Below are 26,093 nucleotides of genomic sequence, written 5' to 3'. Positions count from 1 at the left end.
AGGTGTATGCGTTGCTGATAAGTGGTGTTTTATTTTTACCTGGTTGACCTGTGAAGATCTCCCAGCTAACTGTCCCGGTGTCTCCTGACAGGGTGCTGATCCGGGAGCTCAAGCGACTCGATAACATCAGCCTGTCTCCCTTCATCTCGCACGTCACCTCCAGCCTCCAGGGCCTCCCCACTATCCACGCCTATGGTAAGGGCACTGCCGTCCTGCATCGGTAAGAGCCCTGTCTACATTACAAGCATAACACTCATGTGTTCTTCATAAGCTTCATTGCCTCTGTTGAAGCATGTTTTTCAACTTCATAATAATGCTACACTGCTAACAAAGAAATGTCCAGCTTGCTCATTAAAATATTCCTGTAGCTTACTGGCATAGTCTTGTATTTGAGTATAGGTACTGTAAGTGGGGTAGGCTGCTTCATAAGTTTCATTTTATTCAACTACTAACTCTACTGATAAGTGAAAACATATAAAATTAAATTCACAGCTGAATTTGTTGATAACAGACAACCTGGTTAACATTACTATATTTAGTCCATTTTTGCAGAACGTTCTCTTAATTAATGATTACATCTGCACGCTGTGGGCGTTGTGGTGACTCTTCATGCGATGGTTATGTCCCTTTTGTGGAGGATGTGTTTGGCACTAATATACCCTGTTGTAAAAATACTCAAGTCAAACAAATGCTAATAAGAAATGTAGTTTAAATATATATATATATTTGGTGTTTGGCAGGTATAGAGAGCTGCTAGACTCCAACCAGGCCCCTCACTTCTTGTTCAGCTGTGGGATGCGCTGGCTAGCCGTGCGGCTGGACCTCATTAGCATTGCCCTCATCACCATGGTAACACTACTCATTGTCCTCATGCATGGACAGATCCCGCCCGCGTACGCAGGGCTGGCTATCTCCTACGCTGTGCAGGTAAACCACCTGCCTCCCTGCCAGTCTGACGAATCTGTTTCATTTCATTTCACACTTTATTTCTGCTCCTTCCCATTTGTATTTCATTTTCAGTCATTAATGCTTGGAGTAATGTTTTGGGCGAACTTTGTTACGAGCAAATCCAGTACTAGAAAAACAGTACCTTCTAAATGGTTAAGTAAATTGGACCCACTTTTTAAGGCTGGAATATGCAGAATTGGTATTTTTCTGCAAAGGTACTGCAGCTATAAGACATTTGTGTTTTAGAACTTAATTACATTCAAACTTGAATTTACACAATTATGTTACCTGTTCCTGAAAATTATTTGCATTCAAACGTTTTTTGTACTGGGATATAGTGTGTGTGTGTGTGTGTGTGTGTGTGTGTGAGTGTGTGTGTGTGTACCTGCTTTTCCTTTAGGGGTAACTGCTATTCTGGCAGTGATGTAATCGGCCTTGCTGAGTTGCACTAATGGTCTACAGTAGTTTCTTAAACTACATCTTTGAATTTGTTGGGTTCAGTCACAGCCCTTATAAGAAGGGCTTGAGACGAAATCCTGGGCTAAAAAAAAACACTGAATAATTTTGCCCCGCTTATTAAATTAAAAATAGGCAGAAGAAATATTCTCGCTATGCAATCTAGTTTAGTTATTGAGACCAGTGGTGCTGCAGAAACTGTGGCAGTTAACAGGAAAAATATCCCATAGGTGTAGCAGAGATAAACTGAGTCCCTGGAAGATTTGCTATCGTTTCAATTAATACATTTTTTTTTGTTTTGAAGTTTCCGTTATTCAGATGTGATCAGTTACTGAAACGACAGCTTTGATTAGATTAAAAGTAAGAGATTCCGAAATGTATTTGTTTGGGAAGAAATTCTTTAAGGTCTCGCCTGTCTGTGTCTTTCCCAGTTGACAGGTCTATTTCAGTTCACCGTCCGCCTCCTTGCAGAGTCCGAGGCCAGATTTACATCAGTGGAGCGGATCAGCCATTATATAAAGGTACAAGCGCAGAATTCAGGGCCACTGGGAAGGGATGTAGAGACCAGTGAAGACATGGAGCTGGGCTTGTATAACCATGACTGCAGCCGACACAGCACAGAACAAAGGAGGAATGGGTTTGGTTTACATAACAGGCAATAACACACACACACAAATCTAGAATTTCCCCCATACCAAATGTACTGTGAGTCCAGTTTTCACATTTCATAATGTTTCCCTTTCATTCTTTATTTGTGAGATTTATACAAAATATTTTACTGTGTTTTGCAAAAAAAAATGGCAAAGTAAGATTGGATTCAAAGTGCCTTATGTATGAGGGTTTATTTTCAGTTAGTTTGTATTGAGAGACCTCCAGTGGCCAGCATGGAGAATTGAGTCTTATAAAGGTAACAGTTTTAAATCCTGTTATAAAGTATACAGCTACTTCTGGTTAACTGCCTAGCCCTTTGGCATGATATTCAACGTGTATTACTGTATCATGTAATAATAGAAAACAAAGTGTGTACAATTTAAAGGGTATTGTGCCTAATTTGGTTATGCATTAAAACAGATACTGTTCTTGCAATAATCAGTGTGTATTTTTAGTAAAGCACATTGTATTATGTTCAGAAAGTACTGTATTGTTTTTGCAAACCAGTCTGAATTCAAGTCCTTCTCTAAATCCTAGAATAGGGTTGGATTTCATCAAAAAAAAAATCCAATTTACCAAGGAATTGCTCAAAAAATATTTTTTGCAGAATCTGGAGTGTGAAGGTATTCGGCACGTTCCTGACTCCACCCCAGCCCCCAGCTGGCCACAGGAAGGAGGAATCCGGTTTAAAGACGTGGAAATGCGTTACCGTGACAAACTGCCTCTGGTTCTCAAGAAACTTACCTTTAGCATCAAACCCCAGGAGAAGATAGGCATTGTGGGCCGCACCGGATCAGGTAGCTGTACTGAAAGACACTTCTGTTGAGACGTTGGTCTGGTGGACTAAAAAGTTTATTTGGTTACACTCAAAGGTTGGCACGTTTTCTTACAGGGCATTAACAGATTTCTACCAGCATCTGGCTTTTCACAGAAATGTGCAGTACAATGTGCTACCTACTGTAATATACTGAATGTACATCAATCCATATATCCAGTATCGTCCGACACTAGGGGGCTAACAAAATAATTCAATAACTCTTACCCATTGCTATAGAAGTCTCAAATGTACAGTTCTGAAAGAAACACTTGGTATAGAACACATGTGTTTAATTATAAAACAGGATATCTGGCACTACACTAAGTTAAAGAAATATCTGTTTGCAAGCTTTGCTTTCAGGCAGTGCTGAACTTCTTCCCTTCCATTAAAAAACAGCTGCTTCCCCTTTTGAGTGACCCTGACGACACAGCTGAGAGGAATTCACCACAGAAGTAAAACAGTAACAGACACAGAGAACCCCTTAAATAAGGCTCACAGTAAAACTTAGAATGGGCCAAACTCTTTGGCAATGGGAGTCTTAATTCCATCCCTGTGATGCTGACCTCATTTAGAGCACTTCTGTCTGCAGTTTGTTTGCAATGCCGATTCCTGTGCCTGCAGGTAAATCCTCGCTCGGAGTGACCCTGTTTAGACTAGTTGAGCTGGCCGGGGGTTCCATCACCATAGATGGCATCAACATTGCACAGATTGGCCTGGAGGACCTCAGGAGGAAGCTGTCCATTATACCACAGGAGCCAGTCCTCTTCATTGGCACCGTCAGGTACAGGAATGAACGCAGTATATGCTATACGTCCTCACTGTTAATAATTAAAGTCTTGCCATCACCCTACCAGTTAATACAACACAGACTGTTCCATTGCAGGGTCAATCTGGATCCCTCGAGCCAGTATTCAGATGCCCAGATTTGGGAGGCTTTGGAGAAGACTCACATGAAGGCCAGTGTGAGTGCAGGGGACGCCCTCCCATTTCTAATTGTGTGGCAACTAGCTTCATTCTATTGACCTGCGCCACATTGCTCAGCCTGCTGGGAGAATTGTACTTCTTCTAAATCTTTTGGTCAGATCGTTTGGTCAATCTTGCAAGCGTGTCTGTCTGTCTGTCTGCTGTCTTTTTTTTCTTACATTGTGCCGTGTGTGTGTGTGACCTCCTCAGATTGCTCAGCTGCCAGAGAGGCTGGATTCAGAGGTGCTGGAGAATGGGGAGAACTTCTCTGTGGGGGAGCGGCAGCTGCTGTGTGTCGCTCGGGCTCTGCTCCGGAACAGTAAGGTAAGAGCACTGAAATCACAGTGTTTTACAGACTTCAGTGTCAGTGTGCTGTGGTAGTTTGTGATAAGGAACTGAGTCATTGGGGAGTATGAGGAGCAGGGTTGAAAACCTTTGATCTGGTAATTCAAGCTGAGGAATGGTGTATAATCTAGCAGTTTGAGTTTAAGGGATGAGAGGCAGCATGACCTGATGGTTGTACGCATCTGAGGGAATAGTGCTTCAAGAAAATTGCAGACATTGGCATAGCTTAGGCAAATCAATCCACGCAACTGCTTTCTCCTCCCAGATTTTGCTGCTGGATGAAGCAACAGCTGCCATTGACACAGAAACGGACGGGCTGATCCAGGAGACAATTAGCGAGTCTTTCTGTCACTGCACCACACTGGTCATCGCACACAGACTCAACACCGTCCTCAACTGTGACCGCATCATGGTGCTGGACCAAGGACAGGTATGAATGCAGTCTCCAATCTCCAACGTAAAACGAAACTGTAAAGAGCAATTAAGAAGAAACGCTGGTCTCAGTGCTGCTTCACTAAGGAGTTTCTGAATGAATATTTGGTCCGGGTTTAAGCCTGCCATTCTGTTTGGTACAGGTCGTGGAGTTTGATGCCCCTTCTGCCCTTCTGTCCGATGAAAACTCCAGATTCCACGCCATGGTCAATGCAGCGGAAGGTGGAACGAATAAGACAGAGTCCAGGTGATGGCTTTGCTGAACAACAGTCAAGACCAAGATGTAACTCCCAAAAAGTGGCTTTTAATGTTGTCAAGAAGTTATAATAAGCCAACAGCAGTACATTCTAGGCTTCCAATGTCTGTTTTCAGAATCCTTTTTTTTTTTTTTTTTTTTTTTTTTTTTTTCTAAGTTTCAAAAGAGCGCAAGGATGTATAAGGAAGCAGCCTATTAGGTCATTTCTGAAAAAAATAGCCTACCTCTGAAAGTACTATGGAGCACAGTTGTGGTGCATTGTGGTTGGAATTACAAGGCAGCGATTGTTAGTTACCGCCTTTTAAATCAGATTTCTTCCTTTGGGGTATGGAAGTCTAGCATGCTTTATGACCGTTTTAAATGAAAGGCCAGCTCAGAGATAGGATTCTGAGCCATAATGGATGGATAGAGGAGCAATATGTAGGGTCTGACATCCGTCATGCAGAATTCTGCCCTAGAGTTCAGCCTGTGAATTTGATTGTGCAATTAACTTTAACAATTCTTTATATGATACAGAAAAAGACAGCACAAATTAATTTTGCACAGATTTTAGTCTTATTCTGTTTGTATTATATTTATTATATTACAAATATAATACCATGTTATAATTATTTATTTTCTATTAAAGCATTGCACTAATAATAATTTGCAGTAAATAGCTTTGAGATTTTAGTCTAATATCTTTAACAAGCCCTTTCTGAGACCTATTGTTTGAATACTTGAAAGTTTTTATATCTTTCGAACCTGGGCTCTATGAAATTCATGTACAAAATAATTTTGTATCTTGGGTGCTGCACATGCCTCAGGGAAAAGTCACAAGCAATGTTTCAACTGGTCTGCTGGAGAACAGACTGTGTGAAGTCAGTGTGTGCCTAATTTTAAAGGTACAGCAGTCACAATGGAATAAGTACAGGGGGGCAATATTCTTTCTGGCCACTGGATGGCACTGTTGTTCCATGTAAGAAACAGTATTATACACTTGCTGTTTTAATTCTCTCAGGGGAGGAAAAAGATACTTAAGGGCTGACCCATGGCAGTGATCCAGTGAGCTGTTGAAATAAATTCAGCCTCAAAAGCCACCACGTTAGCAGGGGTGCTTTCAGATACTGTTTAGTTTACGAAGCCCCTCATGCAGCTGTGAAATACATGTAGGCAAGAATGTATAAGGTAGTTTTGAAATGGGTTGCGTTTGCAAACACACAGGGATGCAGGGATATAAATACAGTACAAAATAAGTTTATTTAGTATTTCCTATGCTTAAGTATTTCCCCCCAAAGGGCTCTATTTTTGGATGTTCAATAATGTCCAGTGATGGCTAAATATTGAGTGTTGTACCACCTGCAGATATATAATTGACAGGTCCTTCCCAAGTGGATCTATGCTATCCTGATGTACATGAAGCAAGTATTACACAGCATGGCATGAATTCTTCAAAATACAGTGGATTTCACTCCTTGTATTTACTGATTTCTTGTCTGCTGCAATATATCAGGGAAAAAAAGCATTTATAATGTGAACGTGCATTTAACCAGACATATAGAATGTGAACAATTAAACAGGCATGCATTTATTGTCATGCACTTTGCTGCTTTATAAAATAATGCTGGAACACTTTCCCTGTAACAGACTATGAATATAGTTGTTCAGTTGAAAGGGCAAAAGAAAAAAGAACTATACGCTAAAATACCAAATGTTGTTTATTATTATTATTATTATTATTATTATTATTATTATTATTATTATTAATTATGCATTCAATTATAAAACGTTGCCTTGTAAAGAGTTTGTAGGGAGGTAAATGTGCAATTATGTAATCAAAGTCTTTATTAAATAAATGCAGAAGCTTTTAATAATAAAGATATTTTTTCATACACTGCGAACTGTTTTTAATATTAACCTATTATCATTGCATCCAACTAATATCAGCATATATGCATCAGATATAGTCTATTAATGAATGCCACAGTGTTTCCTCTTTGTATCAAAGATAACAGTACATCGTTAATCTTTGTAATAGAACAGTATGTCCCATTCTTTAGTTTATCCTAGTGGTGTGAGATTAAAACTAGGAGGCAGTTTAGTCTAGATGGACGAAAAGCTTTTTAGAGGCCGGTGAAGGGAAAGAAATGCATTACAAGCATATAATATTGAATTTATTTTGTCCTGTTAGGGCTTTCTTTGCTGATAATTCCCCTGAAAACCACCATATTATATATTTTTGATGAAATCAGCTTATAAAACTATAACATCTGGAGAATTCTTGTATACCAGCAGATAGATATAGATAGATCTAGATGTAGAGAACATATATAGAGATATATACAGTCAGCCTTGGTTAACTCGACTAGTGGATAACTCGACACTTTGCTTAATTCGACAGAGCCTTGGTCCCGGATTTTCTCCATATAAAATATATGCATCCTGCCTCTTAATTTTTTAATTCGACACCATGCTTTACTTGTAACTAGACACTTATTACTATTAAAAAGACTAATGAATAACTCGACACTGTCATTTCACGTGATTGACCACTGACTGGAAATGGATCGTTCATTCATTCACAACTACCAAGTGCAGCTGGTTACAGTGTCAGTTCACAATGAGCGAGAATGGTTTGAAAAAGATGCAACATCTCTTACTGGGTGATGCAGAGGTATAAACAGAAGTCGACGCTGTGTCTTAATTATTTGGGAAAAATTGACAGAACACAAGATTCCAGTCCGTAAAGTATACGGGAGGTGCCCACCTGATGACCCCTGCGAAGTGCCCCACCCAGCCCAGTCCCGGCGTTTGCCATGCTGAGGCGCTAGGCAGGCCATACTTTGATTGATCCCTGGAGCCAGTATCGCCGCCATTGTGTGTGCTGATACGCCAGGGAGACCGCAAACAGGCTGATCCCTGGAGCCAGCATTACACATCAGCCATCAACACCGGGCCATAAAGAAATCCACATTACTTGGGGAGGTAAAGCACTGAAGGCTCGTTACTATCTCATTTTATCTTGGCGAAAGCCGAGTCCTATATAAACATGAAGTAAATAACAGCTACTCTCATGTAATAAGAACTACTGGTATTTTACATCACAATCAAAGAAACAACACAGACAGTTTCTCCCAGTACAGTTTTTAATATATAAACCTGAAAACAGAATCTTCTTTCCAGCTAACTCTCACCAACATTTTTTTTACTGAATCCATAAGTATCCTAAATAAAATAATAATATATACTATTATTACACTTATCGGTCCTTGTTATGCACCCCACAAAAAACAAAAAAAACCCTATTATTTCACACACGTTAAAAAACCATAAAGGCCCCGAAATAGGTGGACTCCTTATTGAGACGTACAGTGCTGATGTCAGTCACCTTCAAGAAAAGTCGGTCTCCCTGTGCGAGCTGAAACAGGGCTCCCTGGAAGCTGGAGAACAGGTCAAACTCAGCTCCTGCGTCCCAGCACCTGGTGCCCACAGCCTTGGAGAGCAGGATAGGGTCCTGATAAGAGGTTTTCCGGTAGATATACTGCAGGAAGGGCTGGCTCTGCTGGTCCTTGCCTCGCGGACCGACTCGGAAGTAAACTTGCGAGTAGATGAAGTAAACGCCATCCCGCGGAACGACTATTTCGCCATCCTGGTATCCCATCATCCCTTGCTGCAACGCCATCCCCTCTATGTTGTCCCACTGCAACTTATGACCTCCTGTGTCCTCTGTCATCAGAAAAAAAAGACCATTTTAAATGGTGGCCAATAAAGTCCACATTAGATATTACATTTAGAAGCATTACACCTGGTCCTTCCGTCCGTCCGTCCCCCCCTTCTTCTTTTCATTCTATAGCATAAAATATCTGCATATTACAAAGTGAAGGGAGAAAGTAAAGAACCAAAAGATCTTAAACACAAGAAAAATGGGACTGGTGGTAATGCTGCTAATGCCAACAAGAGGTAAGAAAAAGGACTTTGAAAAAACGAATTGAAGGTTAAAAGTCATCCTGCTCCATGTTTAGATTTCTAGCTGGGTTTCTTACCGCCAGTTAGCTTCACACGGAATTGTCTTCCGAGGTGATCAGGTCCGAGGTGAATGGCTGGTTTTCTGAAATGGGTCAAAGACACATTTTGTGCTGTGGAGCAGACAGAATTTAATTAGGCAAGGAAATCATGCCCTGACAAAAGTTTTCCTCTGTCCATAGATAATCTAAGTTTCATGATAGAGTTACAAGCCCTTGTGTTTACCCAGCACTGTCCCTATAAAGCCCCAGCTGCCTGACATCCTCCTGTATATACATAGCACTGCTTCTAAACAGTCATGGTTAGAGGAAGACACAAAGAGATACAGGACATTCACATCACCTTCATTTATAGCTTCCGGATAAACTTGATGGGGTTAACCTCTCAAAGCAACCTCAGCTGCTCAAAAGCACCTTCAGCATAGACATTTTAATGAATTCCTTACCTGTGAGTTCACGATATAGTGTGTTCCTGATATCTGACTTCAATTGCTAAATTAAAACAAAATGTTTAAAAAAAACAATGTTTAGATTTATAGAAGAGCCAACAGGTTAAAATTCTCGGTTTTAGTTCAAGAAATTACTATCATTAACGCCTGCTATTCTTTCAATGCAAAATGGTCCAATTAATGTTAATATAGATATACTTATTTAAATATATATTTTTTAAGCTAATGGAACACAATACCCATTACTGATCATACAGTAAGTAAGAAGGGGTGGTTTAATTCACTGTTTATTACCATTTATTTCAAGGTTAACAATTGCACTGTTCAATTCAGCATGATTGGTATTTTCCACAGCAGCGGTGCCTAGTGTCTTGAGTTTATATCCATTCAGTGTATATGTAAGGATCTCCAGTACAGATATGACCCCATCAGCTTGGAGTTCAGAATAGATTATTAAAATGGCCTCATCCTAATCTAAATCCCAAGCATGGGATCCTAACATACCATATACTATAAATGTCATATCTTTGTTAATAAAAGTGCAGCTTAAATACAGCCATTGAAACCAAGGCCAGCCCCCATATGTAGGCGTACCTTATTTATACTGTGCTCTGCTTCCCTAAGCCACTGGTCACAGGCAGAATCTCCGGAGTTGGGTAATTTCCTTTCCAGGAAGTCTTGATCCACAAGATACTGTAGACAATGCAATGGGTAGTCTCCTGATTTCACCAGCTCTTGAGTCTGTGTAAGATGGAAACTAACTATTAACATGGACTCTTAGGTAAATGGAAACAGAACAAGGTCCTGCAGATCACTGTTTATGGACCTCTATTCACATTTAAAATACTCCAACCCTGAAATCTGGGGTTATTCTAAATAATAAATGGAATCCAGTATAGAACACTGGCTCTGTATAAACCAAACAAGACTGAGGTTCCAGAGGAGGGTTCTGTATACTGTACAGTTCTGACAGAGCAACCCCCCTTTTACATAACCCACTGATGATTAACATCCAGCAAACTTACTGTACAGTACGTATTGCAAAAGGAACTACAGTAATTCCAAAATGACATACTGAATCATCACCACTTATAAAAGAGAAAAAAAGGTAGTTGGCCAATGAACACAAAGGAACTGTATCCTTTATTCAAATCATGTTTCCTAAACCTTTTTTTTTCAATTAACTTAACATTCCTGACTGCGGTACTGTATAAAACGTGAAAATGTAATATTGTGGTGGATCCCCTATGTATTTCTTTCACCTTTCACTGATCATGACAAGCAATATACACGACAAGTTTACGAATCCCACAGCCTCGGCCTATTAGGAATACTGACTTTTTCGTTTCAGGCACAAAACTTAGTACTGTACTTGCAATTAATAAATGCATTTAAAACTCATCAATAAAATAACAGCTACCAGAAAAGACATACATACTACAGGTACATACGAAACACAAACACACACTCTGTAGATTAAAGCGGAAAGCAGTTTTGCCATATACAGTTTGAAGAAACTATATGCACGAATTACAATATACAATAGATCGATAATATTTACAGTGGGGAAAAAAAACTGTCGCGAAAACTAAACTGTTTACAGACTACAGGCATTTATAGACGTTTTTTGTTTACCTGTTTGATTTCCATAGCGAAGTGAAAAAACAAATAAGCTGTCCCAAAGATTTCTGCACCAAGCAATAAACTCAAAACAATCACGAACGTGTTCCATTTCCCTCCAGCTTCCTTGTTAAAAAAGAATATTTTTTCTTTCAGTTGACGATAGTTGTGTTCTGGTGGAGTTTTAGAAACCATGTCACCTTAGCATTATCAACACACAGCAATGAAAAATCGGTATAAATCTGGGAACTTCCCAAACACTCCCCGTTGGAAAGCCCCTGGTGACAGTAGTTCCTGCATGACGTAGTGAAGCTGAGCCACACCACAGCCTATGAATATGGAAGCCATCCGTGTCAGAAACGCATACCTAATACGCGTATTGATTTCGACCAATCAGAATACATACAATAGTACGTGTTGAAATGCGCTTAAAAAAAAACAAGAATAAGAAAAAATGCAAATGATGGCGGCGAGAGATTTTCGTCTACAGTGCAAATATGTCAGACCTGCTTTCAACACTTAAAATTACATTAGCTACAGTGGGGTTACCACGGAATTAAAAGCGATTTCTAAGGCTATGATGAAACCGCCGGTTGATGCTCGGGAGGGTACAGATCCAGCTTTCACTAGACTTTATCCAAACCAAGTCCATATAGCGCCACAAATTAGTACGTGTAATAATTAGAATTACAACGCGTACTAAAGTCAAATTAGAAGTGTACTAAATATTTGAAACGCGTACTAACTAACGCTTTTTTTGTTTTTGTTTTTGTTTTGTTTTTTACCCGGAAGGCCTTCAATACAAAAGAGCTAGGCTCTTGCATCCGTGGTTTTAAGCTCATCTGTATGTTCATGGTAGATACCAGTACATACCGTATCTGAAATAAACATATGAATACATTGTCTGATTGTTGTATGTCCATCACGAATAGCAGTTAAGACGAGGGGCCTTTCACTGGTCCTGTTGTACAGTTAGATTAAGGGGTCTTGTTACTGTATATGAGAAGAAACAAAACGTATTACGATTGCAGATTAAAAAAGACAGCAAGTGTGCCTTACCCTGGTAGCCATGCACATAGACAACAGCACTAAATGATTACTAGTCAGTTTATTATTATGAAAAACTACAAAATAATCTAAAATAACAGTATACCATTTAAGTTTATCTGCATTTACCTTTGTATATTTAATAAGGCAACTCCGCCATGTAGGAAGCGTCTGTATCACATGGCTCCATATGGATCCAACATTACTGATATGGGCAGTGAAATATTTTATTTCTAACAATCCTCACCACAACTAGTTAGCCTGACACCACCATATAAATTAATCCAGGCCGACCATCGTTCTCCTTTTCCAACAAGGAATCAGAAACTGCATATGATTACCTTTTTCCAGAGCCAGTAATAGTATCCATTAACTCTGTTGTTAGTGCTATAAACAAGCGAGAAAAAAAAAAGCTTAGGTGCATGTAGCATCCATCAAACTGACGAACATTTCAGTATATTAACATTGTTCAAGAGAAAGTATTCATTGGATACAGGGCAAACGTGTACCGTGTGAAAAGGTCCAAGTGATCTCTCAAAAAAACAAAATGCATACAATTACAATTGCTGTGTTCACTGTATTGATCCAGAGGTGCAAAAGAAGAAACGATGTTGTTGAATGACAATGATATTTTGCATTTTGAATAACAAAAGCAGTTGGTATAGCCTATTAGACACATTCAAACACTTCAGAAAAAAACATTTCCAAGGTTGTTATTATTATTATTATTATTATTATTATTATTATTATTATTATTATTATTATTATTATTATATTTGATTCAAAGCAATGTTGGAATTGCAGTAGTTGTAGAATGGCCCTTTAAATGCACCTTGTGCGCGCATTTTGTAACTATAAAAAAAACTACAGATTCCAGAATGCACCTGGTTGTAAAAAGTTTAACCCCGCCTATTATTTTGGTATGTGGAGTGGACCTCAGGAAGCGTCTTCTGAGTGGCTTAAAGGCTGCCAATCTCAACAGGCGCGTCCAATCGGCTTACTATTCTTTAAGTAGGTTTAGCCAATGAAGCAGCAGCGGCCATGTTGTGTCCCAGGAGACTCGGAGATTGTTGGGGGATCAGGGAAGCTGTCCCTATCCGGAGTTTGAGGTGGGGGATCCGGGCTGCGAGACTCTGCTGGAGCACCAAGTAGAACACAATTGATCGCCATGAGCCGGCCGTCCTCTGCGGGCGGCGGAGGCGGAGGACTCGGGGCCGGGAAAGCAGGGAGTGGAAAGCACGGTGTGTCTGCTGGGGCAGCCGCCGCCGCTGCAGCCGCAGTTGCTGCCGCCGCCGCTGCTGCAGCAGCAGCTGCTGGAGTGGCCGGATCAGCGGCCGGAGCAGGCTCAGTTACTCCGGCTGCCGCTGCTTCTTTGCCCACCGCAGTCCTCCCGTGCCAGGCCGCGGAACTTACTGCTCTTTTTGAGTGCCCGGTGTGTTTTGATTACGTGCTGCCACCGATCCTGCAATGCCAGGCCGGGCACCTAGTGTGCAATCAGTGCCGACAAAAGCTGAGCTGTTGCCCCACCTGTCGCGGGCCTCTAACCCCCAGCATCAGGAACTTGGCCATGGAGAAAGTGGCTTCCACTCTCCCGTTCCCCTGCAAGGTAAGACGACAACCTTCGTCTGTCTACGTATCCAGTAAAAAAAAAAAGTTGTTCTAACTTTTGTGGTCAGCCAGCACACTAAGGTAATGACAGTGGAAAAAGGTTTCTCAAAACAGTGTGACAATAGATTAAACAATATTGTGATTTCTAAAACACACCTAGTAAAAGCCGAAAAAGCTAATCGTCTAGTACGATACTGAATGAAGTTAATGTTACCAAAGTTTGTTTCGCTTTTGCATTTATGCTGTCTTGAGGACATATATGCAGGAGGTTATTTAGGCTATTGAACCTTCTTGTTGCCTAAATTCTCTTTTGGGGGGGTTGTGGTCTTCCCAGGACAGCTGTTAGTTGAGAAAATCAACTTGACATTTGAGGAATGTGTCCAGTAACGGCTCAGACCTAAGAAACGGTCCTCGTGGTGTACTTAATGAGGCAGGGAACAAGTGGATCAGCGTATAGGCATTTATTAAAGTGTATTTTTTTTAAGCTACAGTAAGCTTATTTGTTCTCCTACAGCGCTGTGCAGTTCTTCAGTGGTGTTTCGGTTTTCCCTTGACACTAGCAGTGTAAACTAACTCGTGACTTTCAGAAGGTGAATGTCATCACAGCAGTGTTTGATCTCCCTCAGGCACTCGACAGAAATGAACCTACGCTACTGTTTTGCTGCAGCGTCTCTCGTGTTCAGTTTTACACTCCTGAGAATTTGTCTGTTTACCACATTTTGCATCATTTACCTTTCTGTGCAGCCAAGCGTAAACAGTGCTTGTTGACAGTCTACAGTTTGTTTGTTTGTTTTTTCCTGTAGAGGTTAGAGTACATTATGTGTGTATATATAATATATATATATATATATATATATATATATATATATATATATATATATATATATATATATATATATATATATAATGTTGGAATAATTGTGCAATTAAACAATAGAAAGCAATGCAATTCAAAGTGGTTGAAACACAAATCTGGAATGATGTGGCCAGGGCTGGTAACTGTAGTTTGTATCCTTTTATCTTTCCTACCCAACTGACATTATAACAAGCTTACTGAGCCCCCAAACCACCCACCCCCTTACACACATGCTGTTTAAACTAGAGTGAGATTAGACATCTGTGTGGAGGAGGAGCGTAGCACTGGTATTGCTTACTAGAACTGTTTAAGACAGTTATGGGGCATGTGGGGTTGCGTTTCTGTATAATCTGAAAGCAAATCAAGCGACGGCCTCTTCTGTAATTGATTTGTTATAGGATTTTGATTACATTACTTAAGCATTAGGACTGCTTTTATCCAGACTGGTGGCATTGAGAAACATGATCTCTGCTTTGTGTAATAAATGTTTCTTTCCCACACGCTTGCAGCACTTCTAATGCAACACATTTCCAGAAGATATCTTTACTGTGGTAAACATATTTCCATAAACCTATACGAAGAATATTAATGCAGCTGGGCAAAGGTTATTTTTGAGGGAATGCAGTCTCCAGTGGCATGTCAGGATAGGGGTTAAATGTTCATACAGTACAAGTGGTGTTCTTCCTCACTCACTGATTCATTTGTTTGATTTGTCATATGCATTTCCTCCATGTTAATATCAAATGTAATGATCTTTAACTAAGTTCAATTAAAGCAGAAACAGTGAGAGACTTATTTCTAGATTGAACTTCTGGGGCATTGCTATGCAATGTCTTATTTACATCCCTAGATAATACTACAGCCCAGTGCTCAATATGCATTTGAGGGCAGAGCAGCTAGAAAGAGATAAAGTCTGCAGCATGGAAGGGACATTTTTTTGTATGGAAAGCCAGCTGGTCCCTGCGTGGGTCCAGGTTAGGAGAAATACTAAAGATTGTATGTGGAGAGATGCTCTTTGTGTGTGTGTGTGAGCTGCATGTGAACAGCCCACTCGTGCCTGCATCCCCTATAGGTGTTTGTGTGTGGTGGGAGGAGGGGAGCGAGTGTTGCTGACAGCTCACTGATTGAGGGCTCATCTGCTGTACGTCTGCAGAGATTGGGGTGAAGCCCTTTTATCAAGTCTAAAAAGATTGAAGGTTTGTGTCTTTTGTATGAATGTGTGTGCATACTTCTTTTAAATACACTTTGAGACGTTTATATAGTTGCTCAAACTCTGAAGGGAAAAGCACAGTGTTTGTTAGAGTTGATTGTCACTAGCTGAGACGTATTAGAAGGTAACAAAGGTAGCATTTTATAAACAAGTAAAGCAAACCCATGACTCTGGAGGTATGCCTGTGTCTTGAATCTCAAGAGTAGGTGTGCTACAGTAGTAGTAGATCTAGACTGCTGGTAGATGAAAGGTTCTGAATGTTATCCCTGGCTGGCTGATGATGTTTGCAGTATTCTATACTGGAGTAGAGTTCATGTAACTATGTAAGGCACACTTTATAGTTGTGCATATATTTCTTGAATCTCTTATCCACTTGTCCTCTTGGTAATAGCATTCTTCATCACAGGGTGATGGTATTGGAGTATGGGGCTAAGCAAATTTTGTCTGTTATGGTATTGCTGCCGTTCCTGTTCTTCACTGTAATGATCTTAATTCTGGTATACAAGGATTAACGCTGTACTTGTGTCCCTATGAACAAAGTGAAGGAAAAGACCATTTTCATATGCACACCTTTTTCTTCTACTTGTGTCGGTGCTACTGGGCTTTCTCACCTAGTCACACTTGAGCAATCGATCCACTTCTACCCTACTATCCATCACCATCATCACTGCCGTTTTTTGCATTTTTCTACTGCATACTTGAAGCCTGAGCAAAGTGTACGTAGAAGATCTTTTTGTAGACTGATGCTGTATTTTGATAATGCTTGCTAAGGGCCATCATTTAGCGCAAATTACTGAGCGTATCATCTGGGAGTGGATATCCCTTAATTGTTTGAAGAATGGTACTTTTATCATGATACTCAAACTGTTACACCAGCCTACCTAGGATATCTCCCTAAGAATCTGGAATACCAATTCTATTGGAATTGGAGCAGCAAGAACTGATTTATAAATTTTTTTTTAATGATCAATATTGCAATTTAATACATTAATGCATACAGGCGTTTAAAAGTATTTCATTTTACCCAATGAAGCAATTTGTGTAAAAAAAACAAAATACTACTGTATTATTAATAATAATAATAATAATAATAATAATAATAGTGCTAGCATATAGTATAAAGAACAACTTAATTATTTGGAAATAGTTCGGTTAACAAGACTGGACCAATTTTAGAATGTTTAATTGATCATGAAAATATTAATCTATTTAATGTAAAATGTGTGATTTTATTCAACTAATCTGATTAACTGTGGTGCAATCTGCAATAGCCTCCCACCTTCTCTCCCCTGCTACTGTATCCTAGTTACACAGCATTAATTCGTGACACAACACCACTTTTATAAGATCGGTGATATTTAAAGCAAAACCCTGCATGCAGAGTGATACCGGCAAAGAATTGTCTGTATGGCAGTAGGCATTGTCTGGCTGAGGTTAAGAAGCTAAGGTCACCTGTTTATTTTTTTTCTTCTCGATTTCACACTCTGAAAATCTCATCAGCTCCGCAGCTCAACCATGTGAGGCATGCCTGTCGGGTGTTGAGCAGCCCTACAGTGTGTGGCAAGACAACAGACCCCAGAGCCACCTCTACTGGCCTTTGCCCTGTGTTGAGGGGACTGGGCAGCTGCTGCATTATTTTCTAACCTCTGCTAATTGTACTGGCACTCACCGCTGCTATAACTAGCTAGCCATTTACACTGTTAGGAGTGCAGTATCTGTCAGTGTGTGTGTGTGGGAGCCATCAGGAGCTTGCAATCTCAATATTAACTGCTGTGTGACAGTGATTGCAGGAGCGAGGGGATGCTGCTGTGTGTTAACCAGGCAGAGAGGTGTCTTAATAGCTCAGCCACGGCTCTGAGTCTGCCCGTTCATCCACAATCCCACCGGAGAGGAGGTCGGGGCTTCTGGGGATGGAGCGGCAGGATTCTACGAGGCTACGAGCAAATTGAATGCACTGGGGAGAACAGAAAGATGAGAGAGACAGCCAGGTTACACTTACTGAATCGTAGTGTCCCAGATCGAGGAGGATATGGAGGGAGGAGAGAACAGGAATGTGGAGGAGGGCGTTGTACTTGGCGATGGCCGCTTCTCTCTCTCTCTCTCTCATTCTGTCTCTCTCTCTGTGCTGCAGGGTGTTGTCACAGGAGTGCTGTGTGCTTCCAGCTCTGTGCGTGGAGCATTTCAAGGATTGTGAGTGGCTGCATGGTTTGGAGTTAGCTGGGTGCTGATTTGTGGTTTGTCACCGTTACTGCGTACAGTAATTGGTATTTAATGTGTGTGTGTGTGTCTAATTATTTAGGATGTTTGCAGCTAAATCATTTGCAAAGACTTGTATGTGTAGAGTGTGAACTAGCCTGTCTGTAGTATTGAGTTGATGTGCTCTAGGAGCAGTTTCTAGTGGTGTGTGAGCTCTGAATGCAATGCTGTGTCCGTCTGGGTGCCTGTCGCTCCTTCAGGAGCTCTCTCCACTGCAGTGTCTGTTTGGCAGGCCTCGTCGCAGGACAATGTGTCCAGGGAGACAAGTGTGCCGGGCCTTGCCAGTGCAAGGGAGAAAGGTGAGTCTTTAACACCAGGGTGTTTGTTAACTAGATTGATTAGTCAGGCTTTACTGCTGCACATTTACATTGGGCAGGCAGTGAAATCTTGTTTTGTAAGTTTTAAACAATATCAGAAGCTTCAAGACATGGCTTATGATTAGAGATGTTGGCAGTGATCACCAAACTAGTATGGGATCCTGCACTAATCTCTGTGTCTTGGTATTTTCCTATTGTCTTTATTTTAAGCTATTTTCAGGCCCCTAGTGCTATGCGAGTTCTGATCCTACTATAAAATGCCAAGCTTTGTTGTTTAATTGATTAGGACTGTGCTGGATATGCCTGCATGTTTTATGAGGTGCAAGTCAGAGAGTTTATTAGGGCTTGGAAAAAATGGCATTTTCTAATTAGAATCATGTTAAGGTTCAATTCTCCGTGATGGGCCCGGTGTGATAGAGATGACATGGGATTTTGGTTGTCCTAAACCTAGGGGGCACTGAAACAGACTTTTAGACAAATGTTTTGGCAAGAAGTACATAAGCTATTTGTGAAGTTTGATGTGAATTAAATGAAGAACTGGCTGTATTGAGGCTTTTTTTTTTGCATGCCCTGACATTAATAATCACTAAATAAAATGTTTTTTTAGCAGTAATAATACTATCTTCATTTGCAGATCCTCTCTTTGTGAAGAGAGCCTCTCCTCCTGATACTGTTTTTATCTGCTCTAAATCTATGTGTTCTGCACTGCTGCGCTTCTCAAGTGCTTTCTTTTTTTCTTTTTATTTTTTGTTCCAACCTCTTAGAAATTCCAGAAGTTCCTTTAATTCATTTCACAAGATTTTCACATCTTTCAAACAGACCACTGATCTGATAAAGTTTCAATTGCAGAAAGACAATTGGTGTGTGTATTTTAGGGGTGGGAATAGTGGCACTCACCCCTAGTGTGTTTGCTTAGGCTACCCTTGTGATTCCCATTGAGGGAGCGTGTCTGTGTGCCCAGTAGGAGGGGTTGCTGTCATTGGCTTCATCTCCTTTACAGAGGAATCTACAGGCAGCACTCTCTTTAATAAGATCAGCTTATTAAAGAGAGCCGTCACCTCAGTAATGCAGAGTGGAGCTGTTGGAAGCCTCCCCCCGGAGACCCAGGCTAATCAGTTAGCTGTAACAGTACAGACTGAGGCTCTCCTCCCTCCCTGCCCTGGGATGCCACTCTCTACTAATTCAGTCATCTTGCCTCATCAGTCATCTTGCAATTTCATCGCATTTCATCATGTGAGCACAGCATATGTAATTTGCAGAAGGGCATATTTTCATAAACTTCAATAAATCATTGATTTTTAATAGAATGGTGATGTCTCTTTTTCATAATCCTTCTCTCTGACGTTTTTATCATCATCATCCTGAAGATCTTTCCCTTTTTTATAGTGCAAGGCTGTGTTATTTGGTTAAGATGCTAGATGGGCAAACCCAGAAAATCAGCAAAAATAAATCCTTATGCAATCCCCTTACACTCTCACCAATAGTCCACATTTTCAGTTTACTTCCTTCTCGGTTGGCTTAAAGCTACAGTGCAGCAGCACAGACAAATCTGTATAGCCCGTATTGCTCCAGTAAGGAGATGCTCTGTGACCTACACCTGACCTACATATTACACACAGCGTTCGTTCTGCCACCCTCCCAGCATGTCAAGAACTAATCCACTAAAGTAGAGGTTTCAATGCCTCCCCTCCTGCTGACTGTGTCTTGAGTTTTACAGCAAAGCAAAAGGCCAGTTAGATCAAGCATCTCTGCCATACATTCTCAACACCTGGGTTTTATGAAGCGCTTCTCTGAATCAATGTGACGTAAGCTTCCGTTTTTGTTGATTTTATGCTAAGAGGGTGCCACCGTTTCATTTACTGAGAGCATGTCCTTTTACAAATCTCCAAATACTGTATTTCCAAATACACGTTATTCTAGCTATGTGAAGAATTTGGTATATCCCCTTCAGTCACCGTGTGCATAATTGTACCTATAGTGCCGGAGGACAACAGATCTGAATGGCTCCACTGCAGAACCACAGGCGCCCTATTGACCACAGGGGTCGCTGGTGCGCGGTGAACCGTGGATTCCCCTGCCGACCTAAGCTCTCCCCACCCGGGCGGCGCTTGGCCAATTGTGCGCCGCCCCCTAGGAACCCCCGGTCAAGGTCGGCAATGACATGGCCTGAATTCGAACTCCAGGCTATAGGGCGCATCCTGTACTCCAAGCAGAGTGCCTTTACTGGATGCACCACTTGGGAGCCCCCTTGACCACTTTTTTAAATTGCTTTCCCTGCCTCAAGATGGCTTAACATGTACCAGCATGGACCTCTCAGAACTACATTTCTCATCATCCTCATGCTCACATATGTAACTGAGATGGATTTACCAATGGGAACATGTAACACAATAAAATAAAAAGGTCCTTATGTACCCTTTAAGTTTCCTATTTATGTATCTATTTTGTTATTTTCATCATGTTTTTTTTTCTCACTCTATAGAGTTCACACAAACTGCTTTTAAAATTTCTGAAAATAATTCCAAAATCGTGACCGACAGTGATATGCTGTAGCGCTAGGAATCTAAGCTCACGATCTGAACTGTGCATGAACCTCTTAGGAGGTGACATCTCTGGTGTATTGAAAGAACATTCTAACATTGACTCTCTCCGTCTCTCATTCTTCTCTACAGTATGCCTCGGCCGGCTGCCTGCTCTCCTTGCACCACAGCGAGAAGCCGGAGCATGAAGAGGTGTGTGAGTTCCGGCCGTACACCTGCCCCTGCCCGGGGGCCTCCTGCAAGTGGCAGGGCTCGCTGGAGGCGGTCATGCCCCACCTGATGCACGCCCACAAGAGCATCACCACGCTGCAGGGCGAGGATATCGTCTTCCTGGCCACGGACATCAACCTGCCGGGGGCCGTCGACTGGGTCATGATGCAGTCCTGCTTCGGCCACCACTTCATGCTGGTGCTGGAGAAGCAGGAGAAGTACGAGGGCCACCAGCAGTTCTTCGCCATCGTGCTGCTCATTGGGACCCGCAAGCAGGCCGAAAACTTTGCCTACCGCCTGGAACTCAACGGGAACCGCCGCCGGCTGACGTGGGAGGCCACGCCTCGGTCCATCCACGACGGCGTGGCCTCTGCTATCATGAACAGCGACTGCTTGGTCTTTGACACCTCCATTGCCCACCTCTTTGCAGACAATGGCAACCTGGGTATTAATGTCACTATATCCATGTGCTGAGCAGCAGTTGTGTTGGCAATGAGTGTGGAAGTTGAGAGAGAAAGAGGAACCTGCCTCAGGAGGAGGCAAAGGAGGGTCTTTGGATTTTTCTCACCATGGAAACCCCGTAGGGGGAGGTATCTTGCTAAACTCTGCAGAGTTGTGCAAGGGTGACTGGCTGCTGCAAACTGCTCTGATGTCAAGTAACCTGTGTGAGGACAGGCATGATTTTGTGTTTGTGAGCCTGCATCTGGCGTTGCTATAATGCTGCATACTTGCATTTTTTTTTTTTTTTCTACAAATTTGCAGCAGTCAGCTGACCTGTACGGGTATGTATGCTGGTTCATGCAGTCGTCTTGTACACTGATGTTTGGGTGTGCATGCTTGCAAGGGTGTGGACGTGTACGGCACCTGTTTCTGTGCGTGCATGTAAGTATGCATCAGTGTGGCTGCGTGTGCATGCAAGTGTGTGGAAGCCAAGCTGTGTACTGTGCATAGGTAGTAAAATTGCACAATGTGCACACAAGACTGCAAGTTAATGTGGAGAGCAGGAGAGAGACTGATCATTGTGATTTTAATGGTGATCCCAAATGGTCCCGCTAGGTAGGGTCAAAACTGATTCTGCATTATGTGATGCAGAGCAGGCAAGCTGCAGCAGAGGGCACTTCGAGGCACTTTGGAAATATCAGGCTACAGTCACTTTGGTAGTGTAGTAATAGCAGTGAGGAATAGGTTCGTTCTGAATTGAGAAAATGTTTTCTTCAAAAGGTAGGACCTATGGGCAGAGAGTTTAGGTGCAGAAAATGTCATTCAGTCATTCTAAACACAGCATTCCTCAGCAATCGGTACAATACTTTGTGGAGCTCCAAAATATTCCACTGGGACATTGATGCTGTCCCCATAATACCTTAGATGAACGCTTAGTGTGTGTGTGTATGTGTGTGTGTGTGTGTGTGTGTGTGTTACTATGACATCAAATGCCTACAAGTACCTCCACTGTTTGTTTTCAAACACACTTTCCCTTGCCAAAGGTATGTTCAACATACTGAAATGTTGGAAAGTGTATATATAACATACATACTTACATACACACACACTATGTTGCAATGGAAACAGAAAGCTATATTTAAAAAAAAAAATACATTCTTGTAATCTTTATGTACCTATGGAGGTATATGGAAAGTATATTCTGATAATATGCATGATCCTACGTCATGGTGCTTCCAGGGTCAGCAGGTTCATTTAAAAATGCCACTATCACTCTTGCAAAAAAAAAAAAAAAAACGACTTGGCCATTCCACCAAACAATGATGAAAAACTCGGAAGCAGTGAGGTTCAGTTCAATATCAGAAGAATTTAAGGAGATGTTTTAAAAGAGGAGCAAAATAAAAGAACACAAAACATCCATTGTACATGTTTATCTGAGAGTTAATATAATCCCCCCCTTCTGTTTTACCATCACTAATGTATGATAATTTCACTCAGTATAGGTTGTGTCAGCAATATCGCATAGTATAGCCATGTGGTCAAAGCATGGCGAGTCTGCCCAGCATCCCCTCCCTCAGTGTCCTGCGTGCATACACTGGGGGCGGATGGAGAAATATACATTGTTTAAACAGTTTATGAATGAAAACAATGTGCTTTAAGAAACATAGGATATATAAAATAACATATTTAAACTGTGGGCAAAGTGAATAAACTAAACTGAAACATGAGTCGGACTATAGATTATTATCACACAATAATAAAATGTTTTTTTGGTTTTGGACTGTTAATGCACTTATAAGTGCATTATATATTCTGACCCATACATTATTTTAGTTCTATATTGCAGTACTACTGCCAAGCATGATGAGCATTCTTGCACTAAGGTTACCTTCTCCCCTTGTACACATGATAATATTCAGGTATTCAGTAATGAATCCGTCATCCTCAGAATTGCAGGCAATCCAAGCTTTTTCTGTATACAGCCACATCTCTTCAGAGTGTTATGGCTGAAGTGATATTACTTCTCATGTATTTAGCCTGACCCTGATGGTTTAAATGAACAGATTGTATAGATAGCAGGGCCCTATTTACTTGATAGCTGACTGCAATCCGTGATGCACTGCATGTTTGCAAGGCAAGCCAGTGCTATTAAACAGAAGGCTTGTCTACCAGAACTAGCTGTAGAAGGCGTACGCTTGAAGTCCAGGAAGTTGTGGATTCTATTTATTCAAACGGGAATTTGCATCGGTCTGGCTTTGAAAATCGTATATATTTGCATTCTTTCATGTTTGTAAATCTTGGTGTTGTTTCCGTGCATTTTTTGTTCGATGGTTAAGTAGAAAGACAAGTCTGTATAGTTTGTTGCACTTCTGTTAACAATGGGGTAGAGTTATTACCATGGATTTTCTGTGAAGGCTTCAGGGATTCACTAGACCCAGGGTGCAATACAGCAAGTTTCTTGTGTCGCTCTTGAATGACCCGCCAACAGCATTGCAACCTTTTACTACAAAACTGAAAGCCAGGTACCAGTGCCCTGCTATTACCACACACCGCAATTTCAGTAGTAGCCATCCTGGTGTGCTTTGTTTTCATTTCAGAAAGCCATATATCAATACATTTTGGTTTGAACAGATTGCAGTTATAAATTATTGTATGTTTTGTGGAAGCCACAGTTGCTTAGAATTGTTCTTTATTTGTATCAAATTAGTATTTTCAGTGTATTGCAAAAAGTATTATTCGTGGTTTGTAACATTACATGGGCTAGATCTGTTTTTCCTTTCGTGACATTATTATTATTATTTTATCGTTATTAAAAATATATATTTAACATTTTGCTAAGGTGGGATTTCAAATGGCATTACTCCTAGTAAAATAAACTTTTTCATATTAAAATTGATGGTTGTCTAAATGGTGAAAACAAAAAATGATATTAGAAGAACAGTTTATCTGTGAAACAATAAGCAATTTATTGTTTTCAAATCAGTCAGAACTCGGTTGGAAAACCTATAGAAGCTTGACACTCTTGGACAGTCTAAATTAGTGGTTGATCGTGTCCATGCACTACATTGTATTGACACAAAGGTATTAGTCATAATCATTAACTATTCATTAAAATTTGAATGGTCCTGCATAGGACTCTGTGGCATCAGGAATAATCGCATGAAATTGTATTCGGATGGGAAATTGGATTTCTTGTAGCATTTAACCTTCTGTAGCGCTTTTTAATATTTTTACATTTTAGGTTTGTGGGCGAGGTTCTAGATTCAGTGCTATAATGTATCATTCCAAATACATAACTGAGTAATTGTTTAATTAAACATTATAATGGTAATAAAAACAGACTTTGGCACATACCACTTTTCAGTTTGGTGTATTAGATGCTTCCATCATTCCTCCCTATTCTGTAGTTTTGAGTTTCAGCAGTCCACTATGGAATACAGAACTGCAGCCTGTCGCATGCCGTCAAGAGACAGAAACTGTACCAGATCATAGTCTGGGACGTGGGATTGTAAAGGCGAGACACACATGCATGGCAGAAGTATGCGTCTTAGTGTATGTATAGATGGCAACACGTCTCGTCAACAATATATTTTGACATCAGAATAAAAGCTTTTTAAAGTGATACACAACAATTATTTTTACTTCCAGCTTTGCTCTCAATTTTAGCTATTCTTATATTTTCTTGCCTTTCTGCATCCTTGTGCCCTATGTTAAAGGCATACAGAACTGTTTGGTATATCGCCTATTAGTAATATACCTGAAGCTGTGCATTAAAATGTAAACCAGTTTGAACCTCTGCGTGTTATGCTTCAGGACTGCCCAATGCCTGGTGATCTGTACAGTTGACAAGTACATTCTGCATTGACTTCTAGGGGAGTGTGTCTCAGCCATCATATCTGTAACATGTACTTTGGAGAACAATGGATAAATACACTACACCTCAATGCTGTCCCATCAGTATATGGGAGTGTTAAAGACAAGGTTCTATAAGATGGGAATGTTGCCTACATTGACAGCCATACATTTACTATGGAAGTTGCTTTCATTTAACTTTTTTTCTATGTGTATTTAATCCTATATCGGCTCACGTCTGAGTGCTATCTTTTAATATCATTTCTTAATATTTATCAGATCTCATAATGCTATCCAACATGCTGCAGACTGAATTTATTTTAAAATGGATGCAAATTAGGAAAAATGACCAATATTGGGCAATATTTACTATGTTCAGCCGTTTCTTGCCCTGGTGTCAATGAAGCTTTGCATTTTGCTGGGAGATTTTAAATATAGGTGCCCACAAATGACCCTTGTGTAAGAAACAATATGTAGTTGTCTACATTGATATCTTAGAACGTGGGCTTAGGGTAAAATTCACGTAATTTTGTGTGCATTGGCAATGAAAAAAATACTGTGGCCGTCCTGTTGAGCAGGTTATTGTTTGTAAAGTAAAAAGATTCTCTTTCTTGTTTTGATTTGATGTACTCTTGTTTATACAAATCCTAATTATGTAGATGCTTTTTTGAGCATCCATGACATTACTTTTCTGTTAAATTGTGTAATATTACAATACGTTTGCTTATTTAATTTTGTTAACATTTATAAAAAAAAAAAAAAGTCATGTACTACCAGTAGGACTCTAACCTGTTTCTGTCTCAGTTTCACTACAAATC

At 40.7% G+C, this 26,093-nt stretch overlaps 3 protein-coding genes across 5 annotated transcripts in view; 2 read left to right on the top strand and 1 right to left on the bottom strand.

Annotated features, from left to right (window-relative positions):
* Positions 1-6,739, top strand: part of LOC117412677 (ATP-binding cassette sub-family C member 5-like) — a 28,553-nt gene extending 21,814 nt beyond the window's left edge. For 2 of the 3 annotated variants that reach the window (XM_058989315.1, XM_058989316.1), the window contains 9 exons: positions 92-220; positions 741-927; positions 1,836-1,925; positions 2,663-2,852; positions 3,494-3,653; positions 3,756-3,834; positions 4,046-4,159; positions 4,446-4,610; positions 4,756-6,739. In XM_058989315.1, coding sequence (XP_058845298.1) covers positions 92-220; positions 741-927; positions 1,836-1,925; positions 2,663-2,852; positions 3,494-3,653; positions 3,756-3,834; positions 4,046-4,159; positions 4,446-4,610; positions 4,756-4,863 — 1,222 coding nt within the window. In that variant the 3' untranslated portion in view covers positions 4,864-6,739. Of the gene's footprint in view, positions 1-91; positions 221-740; positions 928-1,835; positions 1,926-2,662; positions 2,853-3,493; positions 3,654-3,755; positions 3,835-4,045; positions 4,160-4,445; positions 4,611-4,755 lie in introns of those variants that run through there. The other variant, XM_058989317.1, reaches the window with a different exon arrangement.
* Positions 6,740-7,975: 1,236 nt separating this feature from the next.
* On the bottom strand, positions 7,976-11,252 carry LOC117411923 (tumor necrosis factor ligand superfamily member 10-like). The gene is made up of 5 exons (XM_034019779.3): positions 10,954-11,252; positions 9,913-10,059; positions 9,316-9,361; positions 8,891-8,983; positions 7,976-8,573 (listed from the first exon to the last, which is right to left on the bottom strand). The coding sequence occupies exons 1-5, from the start codon at positions 11,131-11,133 to the stop codon at positions 8,167-8,169; spliced, it is 873 nt and encodes a 290-aa protein (XP_033875670.2). The 5' UTR covers positions 11,134-11,252; the 3' UTR covers positions 7,976-8,166.
* A 1,702-nt stretch (positions 11,253-12,954) lies between these two features.
* On the top strand, positions 12,955-26,041 carry LOC117412281 (E3 ubiquitin-protein ligase Siah2). The gene is made up of 2 exons (XM_034020505.3): positions 12,955-13,591; positions 20,905-26,041. Exons 1-2 carry the CDS (start codon positions 13,154-13,156, stop codon positions 21,454-21,456), a joined length of 990 nt encoding a protein of 329 aa, XP_033876396.1. The 5' UTR covers positions 12,955-13,153; the 3' UTR covers positions 21,457-26,041.
* The last annotated feature ends 52 nt before the right edge of the window (positions 26,042-26,093 follow it).

This window comes from Acipenser ruthenus, chromosome 16 (genome assembly GCF_902713425.1).
Source record: "Acipenser ruthenus chromosome 16, fAciRut3.2 maternal haplotype, whole genome shotgun sequence".
Classification (NCBI taxonomy): domain Eukaryota; kingdom Metazoa; phylum Chordata; class Actinopteri; order Acipenseriformes; family Acipenseridae; genus Acipenser; species Acipenser ruthenus.
This window is presented reverse-complemented; position numbering and strand designations above follow the sequence as displayed.